At 40.0% G+C, this 13,271-nt stretch overlaps 1 protein-coding gene across 2 annotated transcripts; it reads left to right on the forward strand.

Moving 5' to 3' along the window:
* Window positions 1-5,575: 5,575 nt before the first annotated feature.
* Window positions 5,576-12,886, forward strand: nsfl1c (NSFL1 (p97) cofactor (p47)). Of its 2 annotated transcripts, none has more exons than XM_055048677.1 (9): window positions 5,576-5,717; window positions 7,799-7,899; window positions 8,007-8,084; window positions 9,920-10,085; window positions 10,165-10,260; window positions 10,673-10,782; window positions 11,061-11,198; window positions 11,297-11,467; window positions 11,913-12,886. In XM_055048677.1, exons 1-9 carry the CDS (start codon window positions 5,616-5,618, stop codon window positions 12,073-12,075), a joined length of 1,125 nt encoding a protein of 374 aa, XP_054904652.1. In that variant the 5' UTR covers window positions 5,576-5,615; the 3' UTR covers window positions 12,076-12,886. The 2 variants fall into 2 exon arrangements, with proteins under 2 accessions (XP_054904652.1, XP_054904653.1); XM_055048678.1 differs by having other exon boundaries at window positions 8,010-8,084.
* The last annotated feature ends 385 nt before the right edge of the window (window positions 12,887-13,271 follow it).

Genomic DNA, 13,271 nt, shown 5'->3' on the forward strand with positions numbered 1-13,271 from the left:
TTTGTCCGTTGTGAGTTTGTTGAGGGCCGTTATTCATTAGTGGTCAAATCTAAACCTGGAACAAAATGACAGAATGTCAGTGGGTCCATAAGGACACCGGTGTCCTCATGACAATTAATAAGGCATATTATGTGTCTGTGTCTCCATATTAACTGGAGAAGTAACTAGTAACTTTTGACGTCAGGGGCTCAAAGTTAAAAAAGGGCACACTCACCTTTAAATCTAAATTTAACAAATTCACCTTTAAATCCTGAAACCAAACTAACTGAAATATGACAAGATCTCGTCGATACTTTCATTGTCTGGGACATATCTGTCCGGATATGTCCCATCCTCTAAGTCTGCTTTTGTCTCTGTCGGAGTCAAGTTTTCACATTCAATTTTCCCATTTTCACCGAGAATCAACCGTTTGTATCGTCTGAGGGCAGCGTCTAGCTCAGCATCTACTTGATATTCCGTTTTTTTTCTTGAGTCTTTTTCCCCACCCCGGGAAGTTTGCTTCACTTCCCAAGAAGGTTTGAAAAGATAAGCATCTATTTCATCATATTCAGTCTCGTCCTTATAACTTCGTATATCAAATTCAATGTCTGGAAGGAGTTTGTTAAATAGTTTTCTCACTCCCGTGGTCACCAAATATCCAGTTCCGAACGACCAGGGAAAAAACATCGTTACTAAAACCTCCTCCATTTGAAAATCTCTTGAAAAACACACAGGGCTAATAGTCAAAGGGCTGCTTGTCTACTACCTGATGTTTTGAGATGGAAGCATTTATAACCTCAGATGTTCTTTGATCTATGACATAGATCTGTGTCATAGACAGTGAGGTCATCGCTACAATGAGCTCACTGTAGTTCTGGGGTAATGTCCTGCTTCTGATCGTTGCTATGGAAACGGTCAAATCAGTTCTAACTATTAATCCTATTGATCTGCATCACTTAATCATTTGAGGCAAACAGTTAAACATGACGGACGTTTGAACTATATATTTCAGGGGGCTAGGGATTAAAACAGGGATTTTAATAGTTAAATATTAAGTTTAGCTTGACAATGGTTTATTAAAACCATAAATTCATGTAGCCTTTTTTTTAAATAATTTTATCAGGTTTAAAATTTTAACAGCTTTAAAATCACATTTTACTTTACATTTCACTGTAAATTTGCCAAAAATTGCTCTTAAAAAATGTCCCTAGTCTTGCACCATCTGTTTTGTCTTTGGTTTTTTTTTTTCAAAATAACATACAGACATTTTTGAAAAAAAAAAAAAAAAAGAATATAAAACAAGGACCAACCAGGCGTTCTGCCTTGCTGAATGGTTGCCACGGGAAATTAGAGGATTTCTCAAACATGCATGAAAGATTCAAGGCAACACTCCATGTATGTTTTTGATGAGGGAACAACAGTGTTACTGGATTGATAGCTCAAAAAAATTGATTTTACATAATACTGCCCCTTTAAGAAAACTCTTTAAGATGACTATGAAAAACTTTCATATTATTGGTCCTTTTTTATTTTGACAAATAAACTTAAATCTAAGTTTATATAATTTCTGTACTCTGTTCGGTTTGCTCATCAGGATTTGATTTAAACTGTTGTGCAGCACCGGAGGTCCTTCACTCTAATGGAACAGGAAACCACCATAGGTCACCTTTATCATGGTGCAGCAGTATCAAATCCACTAGCTCCTGAGAAGAGTATGACTGGCAGTTTAGCGCTTGTGGTCAGGCTGATGACGGCTAGGAAGAGCACCCAGACTGACAGGGCCCCTCCAGTGTCGCCTTTGTTGAAGCATTTTTACCTGGATTTGCATGATGTTGTCTGTCAAACCGTCTAAAAATGTCTCCCAAGGGAAATACTGATGTCATACTGTCAGTACACTTCTGCATTCTTTAAAGTAAGCCACTGACATTGACACAACCAGAGTAGTAAGTATAGTAGCGGGGCTTAGACGAGGTCTTGTTGCAAAACGTAAGAAGATGACTGAAACAACCCTACTGCATGCAGCTAATAAGATTTAAAGACAAAAAGTGTGATTGTATGTTTCATCATTTATCTTCTGGAATGTGGTTATGAACGCCTGTCGTGAGCCCAGATACAATGTCTGGATAAATATTCACGCCGAGTAAACTTGGGATTTTGTACCATGGTAGCACAGAAGCAGTGCAAAACAGCGCAAACTGTTTTGCATTGTTAAAGATTTTGGTTTGACAAATTAAAATCTGACAAAGCCAGCGTTTTGATGGCATAGTCAAAGTCCAGAGCTAAATTTAATTACAGCAAGACTTGAAACCTGATCTTCGTAGGTAGCATGGCCAGCGCTTTCTCCCGTCACTTCAGGGCTCAATCTGGGTTTATCTCACTGAAGTGGATTTTTTCTTAAGTTTCTTTTTGTTACGGTCTCTTCTTTCTCAAGCATTTTTATACCAGTTCTGTTTTTTTCTCCTTGACTCTGGTTATCCTTTATGTTTTTTATACAGGGTACAGAAATACAATAACTTGTTCTTGTGGAATAGCTTGTGGAATATTTTGTCATTAAGGTTACAATGTTTAGTCTTAAATGCTGAAAATAATTTTTGTTAAAATAACACCCGTGCTGAGATTTCCACAGTTCTACCCATCTCAAATGACATTTCTGCTGGTATTTCACATGTCTGTTTCCACTCTTGTATTTCCATACATTGTAAATAGTCTGTAATGATCCAACTCAGCTGGGCATTCCTTTGGATGAAAATGTGCTATTTTTAGTGACTTCATGCTATTTTTATGCTGTTATGATTCCTTTTCTGTACAGTAAATTGCTCTTCATTTTGATGGATTGTGTGTGTTTATTATATTTTAATGATTTTTAAATGAATCTACATGCTTCATTTTTTTGTTATAAAAGAAACAGCTTTTTGTTGCTTATTTCTACAGCCAAGTAAAACATCAATGAACCTCTTAGACATGTGAATGACAACTTTTCATCTGATCTTCATAAGCAAGTTTAAATGCTGTTTTGATAGAAAGTCATTTTTTGGTGGCTTTTCTTGTCACTTGCCTTGTCATGAGTCTCTCTTCAAAATGACTCCAGCTCTCCACCTCTGAGCCTCTGGAACAGGACACTTGTCGTAATGTTACACTCCAGCTTCAGGTTTCATGGGAAGGCAAACATTAGCATCCTGCCTCACATGCCTGCAGGGCTTACCTGAGGAACGTCTCCCTGATTTCAACCTGTCATGTGGATTTTCTTTGACTCATAACTGTGTATGCTGTGTTACTTAAACCTTAATGAGTCTTTTTCAGGCCAGAAGGCGTGACATTGTTTGTGGTACATCACCTTCTCCTCTATCTGAATTCTTCTTGCTTTGTCTTTCTCATCTCTTTCTTGTTTTTGTCTGCTCATTTAAACCTTAAAGAAAGAGGGGAAAAAAATCACCCAGAGGGAATATAAAACATAACCCCTACTGTTTAAGCCTTACCCATCTTCACTGTTCATTTTTTTTCTTGCTTTGTATTTGCATGTGCTAAGAGACAGTGCGTGGTGCCATCAAAGGTGAAATGCCAACAAGGTTTTCTCAGATTAATTAGTGTTGAAGATCAAACAACCAATAGCAGGTTGCTCTAAATTTCCACCAAGTCTTTTCCCCTCCTGAAACAATGAAGATGCTCTCAATCTGTCTCAGCTACTGCTCTATGACATGTGACCACCCCACCTGCAGCCACCTTAAAAAGAGGTCCTAAGATATAACTCTTGTGGGAATACTCTCACCATCTGCTTATCTTAGTAAAATCAGAGCCTTGTGTTTGCTGGGACAGTTTTTGGAACAGATGAGGGGCCTCACTCTCAGTCAGCATCTGTTAATTAGAGACAGTCTCTGAATAACATGATGAGAGACAGATAACTGTCTTTGAGTTGACATAGAAGCGCTATACCAAAGCTTGAATAAATAAATGAATTGGGTGATACAAGCAAAACAAGTAGACTAAAACACATCATGAAGTTATCCACTATCTAAGCACAAAGACCCAGACTTTCCTCTCCTCAGCCGCTTGGGCCAGCTCCTCTGAGGGAATACCAAGACACTACCTGGCCAGCCGAGAAACACAGTCCCTCCAGTGTATTCTGGGTAATCCTCTTGGTTTCCTCCTGGTGGATAATACCCACCAGGAGTACACCTCCCTAGTGTACTAACCAGGGAGGTGTCCATCCTAACTGATCCATCTCAACGGCCTCCTCTCGACTTAGAGAAGTAGCTGCTCTTCTCTGAATCCCTCCTAGATAACCAAGCTCCCCATATTGCCTCTAAGAGAGAGCCCAAATTCCCTGCAAAGGAGACTCATTTCAGCCACTTGTATCCACAGTCTTTTTTTTCGGTCACCACCCAAAGCTCTTGATCACAGATGAGGAACTTACACCCTGAAATGAGAGTCTCTCTTCACGACAACAGACCAGTACATCACCATCAGACACAGCACAACGCCACCTATTAATATCACACTTCATTGTTTTGTCATTCTTGAACAAGACTCTGAGATACTTAAGTTATTCCACTTGGAGCAAGACCTTGCCAGAAAGCACACTCTATTCTTTTTTGGCTCCAAACAGTCGTCTTGGACTTGGAGGTGGTGATTTTCATCCTGGCCGCTCAAACTTGGTTGCAAACCACTCCCAGTCCAAGCTGGCGATCATGATCTGATGAAGCTAACAGAACTATGTCATCTGCAAAACAAGACACTCGATCTTTAGGCCACCAAAGCAGATCTGCTCAGCACCTTGGTTCTACCCAGAAACTCTGTCCATGAAGTTTAGAAACTGAATTGGTAGGAAACACCTGACTAAGGTGTACTCTCAATGTAAGCAAATCTTACTGTTAGCAATGTGAATTAAACTCAGACCCTGGATGTAGGGACCTAGGAGCCGGTATCAAGGTGTACCGGCTGCTCGGTGCACCTTAATACCTAGCAGGTGTACCTAGGCATACTATGGCATACTCCCAAATATGCCCATGACTACCAGAATCACACAATGAAATGCATTGCAGGTGATGGGCACAAAACACATGCAGACTGATTGGACAAACTTCTATGTCCCCTCCAGGATCCTATTGAGGGTGTAGAAATGATTCAGTGTTCCACAGCCAGGATGAAACCCACACTGTTCCTCCTGAATATGAGGTTTGACTATCCCATATGACTTCTTCTCCAGAAACCTTAAATTTACCTAACCAAGAAGAATGTCATTGTTTTTGGAGTTTTTCTAGAAGTATATATTTTTAATACAAATAAGGTTCAGACATTCTGTATTTTCAACATGTTTAGTTTTGAGTATCTGAACTGATGTCAAAGTTCGGTTGGTCTGTCTAATGTGTGCTTAGACTGCCCCCTTGTGGTTTTATCAATGCTTGCTTCAGTAAGTCCTGGACATGATATGCATGAACTTTAGGAAATAAGAAATTTGAGCGTGTTTTAATGTGGAAAAAAACTTTTTAAATTTCTATATATTTTCAGGTTTATTAATTTAATTATGGTTCAGTCATATTTCTTGGTTATTGTTTCTACTTTGAAATCAGACAGGAACGAACAACTGTTGCTTGTTTCCTCAGGTGGAAGCGGACGGCTCGTTGAAGGAGCAAATCAAAATGGCGAGTCAAGAGGAGTCAGTGAGGGAGTTCGTCGCTGTTACCGGTGTGGAGGAGGAGAGGGCCCGCTTTTTCTTGGAGTCCGCCGGTTGGAACCTGCAGGTAGGGATTTTCAGCGGGTTTTCCTACGACTGTGTCGGGCAGAACCGCGCTCTGTCAGGAGCAAACTGCGGTTAAACGGTGTTTGATGTGTAGCTTACCGGCTAACGTTAGCCTGTGTCGCCAGTCATTTGTGCAAGTCACCCCTGGACAATACCGACCCGAGTGATTTCAGACACCAACAGAGATGTTGTCGGACAGCCAAATAGCGGTTACATCCACGGCTGTATGAACAGCTGTACTCGTCTATATACGGGGCTCTTTCTATCAAGTTTTAGCCGGTCTGCCGTGGTTCCAATGAGCCGTGCTAGCCAGCGTTAGCCCCCTGTTAGGTTTGGTTGGATTAAATTTAGTTGACGCAGTAAGGGTCAAGCTGCTAGCCTGTAATCTGAAAAGAAAGCAGAGTCATCAATCGAATTCAAAAAATGACATTGTGTTTATGGCTACAGACATATTAATAAGATACCCAAATTAAGGTTATTTAGAGAAACTAAATAATCTCGAGTTTCTGCTTAAAAGCGACTCCATAGATGGAAAAGGAAACATGTCAGAGTCATGTGAGCACAAAAGCAGACTTTGGGTAACAGATATTTACGTTTTCTTAGGGGCATTGTCAAACTGTGTTGGCTTAGTTCAGTCAGAATTTCTTTGACAGTAATGTAATAAGTGTCAAAAACTATTTAGTGAAAAATAAGAGACCTGGCAGCATTTTTGTGAAAGCATTTGAGTTATAAAAACCAAGACCAACCACAGCTACTGATTTGATGTTTGAAACTTTAGATAAATCAACTTGTTTTTGTTTTTGCTTCTCGGTTTTAATTGTTAAACCTAAAGTGGCGCTCAGTCTTATCCCAGCAGTTTCAGTTTCATTCAGCAACTAAAGGTGCCTTTGTTTTCACTTGGTTTTGATTTCTGGCCTGAATGATCAGATCTGAGTTAATTACTGTACAGACAAAATAAACTTGTTCCTCCCACAGTGGTCAACAGCAGTGTTATCATGCACAGCAGGCAAAGATCTAAACATGTTTGTGTGTGTTGGTGTTAGCTAACAGTTTGTTAAATCCAGGTGTCAGCAATATTTTCAAAAACCACCTTTCCCCTATTGCTACAAAATTAAAAACCTGTCTAGAGCCACATGAAATGTTGTTTTGAATATGTACTAAATTAAGTCTACAGAAGCCCACAACAGATGTTTTCCACATATATTTTTTTCTGATAGTTTTCTTTTAAGTTGATTTCCTTAAAATGCAGGCACAACCACATGCATTTGAGGAATGGAAGTTAATGCACGCACCAAGCGTCTCATGTTAGTTTTGAGTCAACAAGGTTTGATTTCACAAGATTAACTCATCTTCAGAAAACCACTAGGAAATTAACTTATTTCAAGAAAACCATTGGGAAAAGTAAATGTTCACACTGAGCTTCAGTGGAAAGCAAAGTAAATTCAACAAAAATCTTTATACTTTTGATCAAAGTGACTCTTAAAAATGACAACAAAAAAAACCCCTCTATTTTGTCATATGAGAACAAGTGAATATGCCCTGCCCATCAACATGTCAAATAAAGAAAGATAACTAGCAAAGTGTACCACTAGTTATTTTTTAAAAGCCTTAGACGATTGGTGTCCTTCTGTTTTGATATGGAGAGACTGTATAATACCTACAAAACAACTTATAAACCACATTTTTTTTTTGCCTTCTAATGAAAAATATTTCATATTTGAAGAGCAGTGGGTGAAGGGGCCAAAGAGCCGCAGGTTGCAGATCCCTGGTTTGATATGAGAATAGGTGGTTTAATAGTAGTCTTCAGGAATCCATTGATCAATATATGTCTCAGCTTTCCAATGTTGGGTGTCATAATATTGGCTCATAGAGAGCCTTGTGTTGCTCACTGTGCATAAAGAACCAGTAGACCATGGAATGAAAGTTTGAAGTGAAGTTTTTCTTTATCCGCCCTGACCCAGGACAGATGTTAGTTTCAGGTCTCACTGAGGACAGTGATACTAGTTCACCAGTCAGGTGCTGAGTGAAAGCCGCCTGGCAGCATTCCTGAGTCTCATTTCCATCTCCACTTTTTCTCCCCAGCTTGCATTGGGCAGTTTCTTTGAAGATGGAAACGATGATGACATTATCACACTTCCTCAGCCTGAGGGCGGCTCCTCCGTGTCTCGATCTACTGGGCCAAGGTGGGATCTTTTTTACTTTCTTCAGCATTTGTTCTATTCAGTCGTGTATAAATTTTATTGTTATTGTTTAGTAATTTTACAATATAAAAACTACCATTTATGTACAGTAGTCAGCCCAGGGTGACCTCCTTCAGAGATTTGATGCATGAGGCAGAGGATGAAAGTGATGAAGAGGAGGGTCAGAGGTAAGTGAATTAATAATCGCTTTTTAATTTTTTTTAGGTAGAATTATTTTCTGAGCAATGAAGAGAACACTAATAATCCAAAGCAGAAAATGTACCACTTGCAGTTTTGCAAAATCCACTAATTTCAATATGGCCAAAAACACCTCATCCTAGTGCCAAAACTTTTTATCAAAAAACATTTTTGAAATTGCCCAACTAATGTCTATGATGCGGTCATTTAAATGTACAATCAATGAATTGTATATTTTCCATAGTATGTTTTAATATCTTCTTCATGTTGGAGCTTTTAGACATTAGTCATGCAGGTTGCCCTCAGAAAACCTGATGCATAACATCAACATCTGACAAAATCCCGCCTTCCAATTAATGGAAACACACTTAATTTGCCTGTTTTCTTTTTATTCTTTTTTGCAACATTTTAAAATTGTATTGAATATTCAAATAACAATCGGATACATAGCTACTGTTAAATATAAAAATAAACACATGGATATTTCAGAAACTTTGATAAGTTCTAGATGAAAAAAGGGAAAAGCAATTTGCACTTTCCCTTATAAATGGCTGTTGCATTCATAGCAGCGCTCTCTGGCATCCCCATCCTGACTGAGGCCGACACAGGAAGAGGCACACCTTAGGAAGCTGGTTCCAGAAAACACCAAACCATTTTGGACCCCCACCTCATTCACAGGGAGCCGCTGGAGTTTCTGCTGCATAAACAGATTCCTCTGCCAGGGTGATCCGCTGGGCTGCTTTATAACGGCTGAGGGAGGATTTAATGGCTATTTGATTAAATCAGCACACGAAACAAACATTTTGTCCAGAAATAGTTACCAAATATTTTACTAATCTAAACTCTTGAAGTGGTTTTATGGTCTTATACCAGGCTTAAATCATTCTTTTTGTTGGAAACAAAGGTAGTCATCCTTTGGGTGTGTTTGTTTACTGGTGTTTTCTGTACTTTTTGTATTGTGTATCTCAGAATTGAGGGGGTATGACTAGCTGCTTATTCACTTTTTTAAACAATGAACATAATAGTTGCTCACCTGAATTATGTTTTTTTTCTTCCTTTTGAAATACGTAAAGTATGTCAGTCCAAACCAGTTCTGTGTGCTGCTGACAACTTCAACCTTTGTGGAATAACCCAAAGACTGTCTGTTTTATTTTCTATTACTTTTAATGCACTCTGAGCCCAGATCAAGATATCTAATGTGGTCTAAATACTTTTAGTCAACATTGACTAAATATCTTGTCAACATTGAACTGAAATTTCTGATCATCTAAATTTAAACTGACCCTTTAATATACAACAATTGCCAAAAAAGCATCAAAGTGCTCATTCATTGAAATGCTGTGTATGTTCAACAAAATAACTCAAAATTATGACCATTTCATTTTCTACATCAGCATTGTGTCTCACTCAACACTCTCTGCACTAGTTGCGTTTTCTTTCCAAATGTGTGCAAAACGTTGATATTCTGCTAGTGTCTTAACAAAGACAATTTTGCGATAGCAGTGTTTTCAATAAACAAATGCAATTAAATTCACACATGAAGTTGTTAGTTTGTTTACTCAATAGTCTTTGAAAAGCATGGAAACTCATGTTTTGCTCCTGAAAAAAATGTTTTCCCATGGAGCAGTTTGCTCTGGCCAGGCTAACAACTGAATCATTTCCTTCTGATTCATTTGACTCTGATGATTTGACAAAACAAAGTTTTGTGTGAAACTCAAATTTACAGAGGAAGCTCCCTCGCTTTGCAGAGGTGGGCATTTAGCGCATCGTTTATATCATTGTGAAATACAAGAATTTAGATTTATTATTGTCTCAATCATAACAGGTTTTTTGCGGGGGGATCAGAGCGCAGCGGGCAACAGATCGTTGGTCCGCCAAAGAAGAAGAGTTCGAACGAGGTCGTGGAGGACCTGTTCAAAGGGGCTAGAGAACATGGAGCCGTGCCGCTGGACCGGACTGGGAAAGGACTCGGAGAATCGAGCAAAGCAAAGGTCCAGTTTACTCACATTTTTACTGTCTGTTTTCTGTTTGTCTTTCATTCTGTTTTCATAACCTGGTGTTGTTTCTTAGGCTTTTGTTGGCGGAGGTTACAGACTGGGCGCCGCTCCAGAAGAGGAGTCAACCTACGTAGCTGGAGAGAGGCAAGCGTCGAACAGCCAGCAAGACGTGAGCGCAGATCCTCCTTCCCTTCACTTCCTGCTGTGTTTACCTTGGTGTTACCATGCCAATCAGATCCCAGTTATCCTCTGGGATGCAAACAAACATGAATCCACCTTACAAACAAAGGCTGTTTTCTGAGCAATGAAGAGAACACTAATAATCCAAAACAGAAAATGTACCACTTGCAGTTTTGCAAAATCCACTAATTTCAATATGGCCAAAAACGCCTCATCCTAGTGCCAAAACTTTTTATCAAAAACATTTTTGAAATTGCCCAACTAATGTCTATGATGTGGTCATTTTTGTTGGTGTTCAAATTGCAATTATTGCATCCCTACAATAATTATGCTCCCTCACCCCCCCCCCCAAAAAATGCATCAGAATTAAACCCCAGGGTGATTTTGTGTTTTTGTGTTAGGTACATGTGGTTCTGAAGTTGTGGAAGACGGGCTTCAGCCTGGATAACGGCGAACTTAGAACTTACAATGACCCAGGGAACGCTAACTTCCTGGAGGCAATCAGAAGAGGGTGAGAACAACCTTTACAGGGCGTATGTCCTCAGCCAGGGGTTTCAAACTGGAGGACTTTTAGATGTTCCTGTGCTGCCTCTAAATAGAATCATTAGCAGGGCTCTGGAGATCTTATTTACACAAGAAGGAGGTAATTAAGCCATTTCATTCCAGCGTTTTGTACCTGTGGCACATCAAAAACTGCAGCACACCGGCCCTTGAGGACTGGAGTTTGATACCTGTGTCCTAAGTGGATAAATCAGATCCAGCATCAGTCACATTGATGTGTTCGTGTAGGGAGATTCCTCTGGAGCTGAGGCAGCGTGCTCGGGGCGGCCAGGTCAACCTGGACATGGAGGACCACAGAGACGAGGACTTTGCTAAGCCCAAGGTCGCCTTTAAAGCATTCGAAGGTGAAGGACAGAAGCTAGGAAGGTGAGATTTCTAACCATGTGTATATTTGGCTGGATATCAACAGTTTTTATGGATTTAGTCTGATAATTGTATCGCTGTGGTTTTTCTTTTTTCTCCAGTGCCACTCCAGAGTTGATTTCAGCTCCACCCACCTCCCAGCAGGACCAGGCCGCCAACGAGGCCCAAGCCAGTTCCTCCGTCAGCCTTGACCCCTCTCAACCTACTACTAACATTCAGATCCGACTGGCTGACGGCGGCAAGCTGGTCCAGAGGTTCAACCACACCCACAGGTGAACACTTATAGGGTTGGAGGCGGAGGCTTCTGGAACAAGCCAGGTTAATCACTGTTAACTGAACAGTGATTAATCAAGCGGGGCAATTACAGTTTCACAGAGGGGCAAGTTTTTTTTTTTCTTTTTTACATAAAGTCAAAGGTTGTTAGAACAAATATCTCTTGTGTTCCACTAGATGTCTTTATTGGGTAAATAACGTCAGCAGAAATATCCTTTATTGTCCCACAACAGGAAAATTCAGTTGTCATAGCAACAAGTTGGAACATGTGTAATGAAACAAAGATTAAAAAAGCCTTTATAACAATGAGACTGAACAAGAAGTAAGTTACAGAGGAAAATGCATGGGCGTTTAACTGATGAAAAACTCAAATAATAAAGCATTCCTTATCTTTTTCTCTCTAAACTAATGTTAGTTTTCCTCGTTTCTGCCGGTGTTCCTCAGGGTTTCGGACCTGCGGCAGTTCGTGGTGTTGGCCCGACCCGCCATGGCTGCCAGAGAGTTCGTTCTCATGACAACCTTCCCCAACAAGGAGCTGGTAGACGAGAGCCAGACGCTGCAGGAGGCCAACCTGCTGAACGCTGTCATCGTCCAGAGGTTAAACTGAGGCTGGGACAACGAGACAGCCACCACCCTGAGTTCCCCGTGAGCCTCTGCTTCCCTTGCCCCAAAGTGGCTGAAGAACCACAGCCCCTCTGAGGGAGCAGAACACACAGACTTAAATGGACTTCTAGTTTCTGATTTTTGTTTTTCTAAAAATGGAATGTTAAGATGTTGCTCCCCCCTCTCCATCCTGTTTTCCATTCTCCTCCCACACAGACTCCAGAGGACTGAAACGTTGGTGAACCAGTCAGAAACCACCAGATGCTGGTCACTTCCTCTTGTCTTGTTGAATCTAGCTGAAGGAAGGTTATGCTGGTCCACTTTGGAGTCCAATCTATACTTTAGCTTGTACTATAATCTGGCCACTGAACAAAGTTTGTATTCTGCTACAGGAGCAGATTTCCACTTGTAAACTGCACAAACCGTAACAAAGATTAGATTCATCATGTTTTCTTTTCCCACTCAAGGATTTAACCAACTGATACCAGTAGCCTTACTCTCCTTTCTTCTAATGTAACGCCACAACTGGTCCGTTGTTGAAAAGCAAATGACTTTATTTTTTTAAAACGCCTCTGTTTCTTAATTTCCTTTTGTCAGTTAAAGATGCTTTGCCCCATTCCCACAGCAGCATATTAGAGAAAATCTGGTCTAATAAAGCGGTTGAGCAAATGAACATAGAGATTGTAAACACTGGTTTCCTTTAGTAGAATCTGAATTTCTGTGACAATGACGTCTTCTATGCATCCTGGGGCAACACAGAAACACGTTTGGACCTCCAGTGAAATAAACTCATTTTATGGTTCATGTAAGGAGAACCTGCTGTCTTGTTTTGATTATTAATATTTATTTAAAAGGTGCAGGTGGAAGATTTATTTATTCTCGAAATATTGACTTTATTTCTCAATGTGGCTTTATTCTCGTACTTTACTCATGTAATACAACTTTATTGCAGTATTCATAGAGGTCGGAACCGGGGAAACGTTTCCCTGCTAATGTTGGCATTTGTTAAAAATATTTGACTTTGAAATCTTCAACTCGCATGATTTATTTTGAAGAAACAACACAGCACCCCCCCGCCAACCCAACCAAACCTCAAAAACTCCTTGTCAATGAGGTAAAACAGTGTCAGGAATGTTGCCTTGAATATTTCTTATCTATAACATTTTGTTAGTTTAATATATAACCAAATCTTTTTAGCTC

Source organism: Poeciliopsis prolifica, unplaced genomic scaffold (genome assembly GCF_027474105.1).
Source record: "Poeciliopsis prolifica strain line A6 unplaced genomic scaffold, Auburn_PproV2 SCAFFOLD027, whole genome shotgun sequence".
Lineage (NCBI taxonomy): Eukaryota > Metazoa > Chordata > Actinopteri > Cyprinodontiformes > Poeciliidae > Poeciliopsis > Poeciliopsis prolifica.

What these genes read in the sequence shown, in the direction of transcription:
- nsfl1c (XM_055048677.1), top strand. Translation starts at nt 5,616, where the DNA reads ATGGCGAGTCAAGAGGAGTCAGTGAGGGAGTTCGTCGCTGTTACCGGT. An exon ending in GATGAAGAGGAGGGTCAGAG is followed by an intron (nt 8,085 to 9,919) that starts GTAAGTGAATTA and finishes CAATCATAACAG; the next exon opens with GTTTTTTGCGGGGGGATCAG. An exon ending in AGGTTCAACCACACCCACAG is followed by an intron (nt 11,468 to 11,912) that starts GTGAACACTTAT and finishes GGTGTTCCTCAG; the next exon opens with GGTTTCGGACCTGCGGCAGT.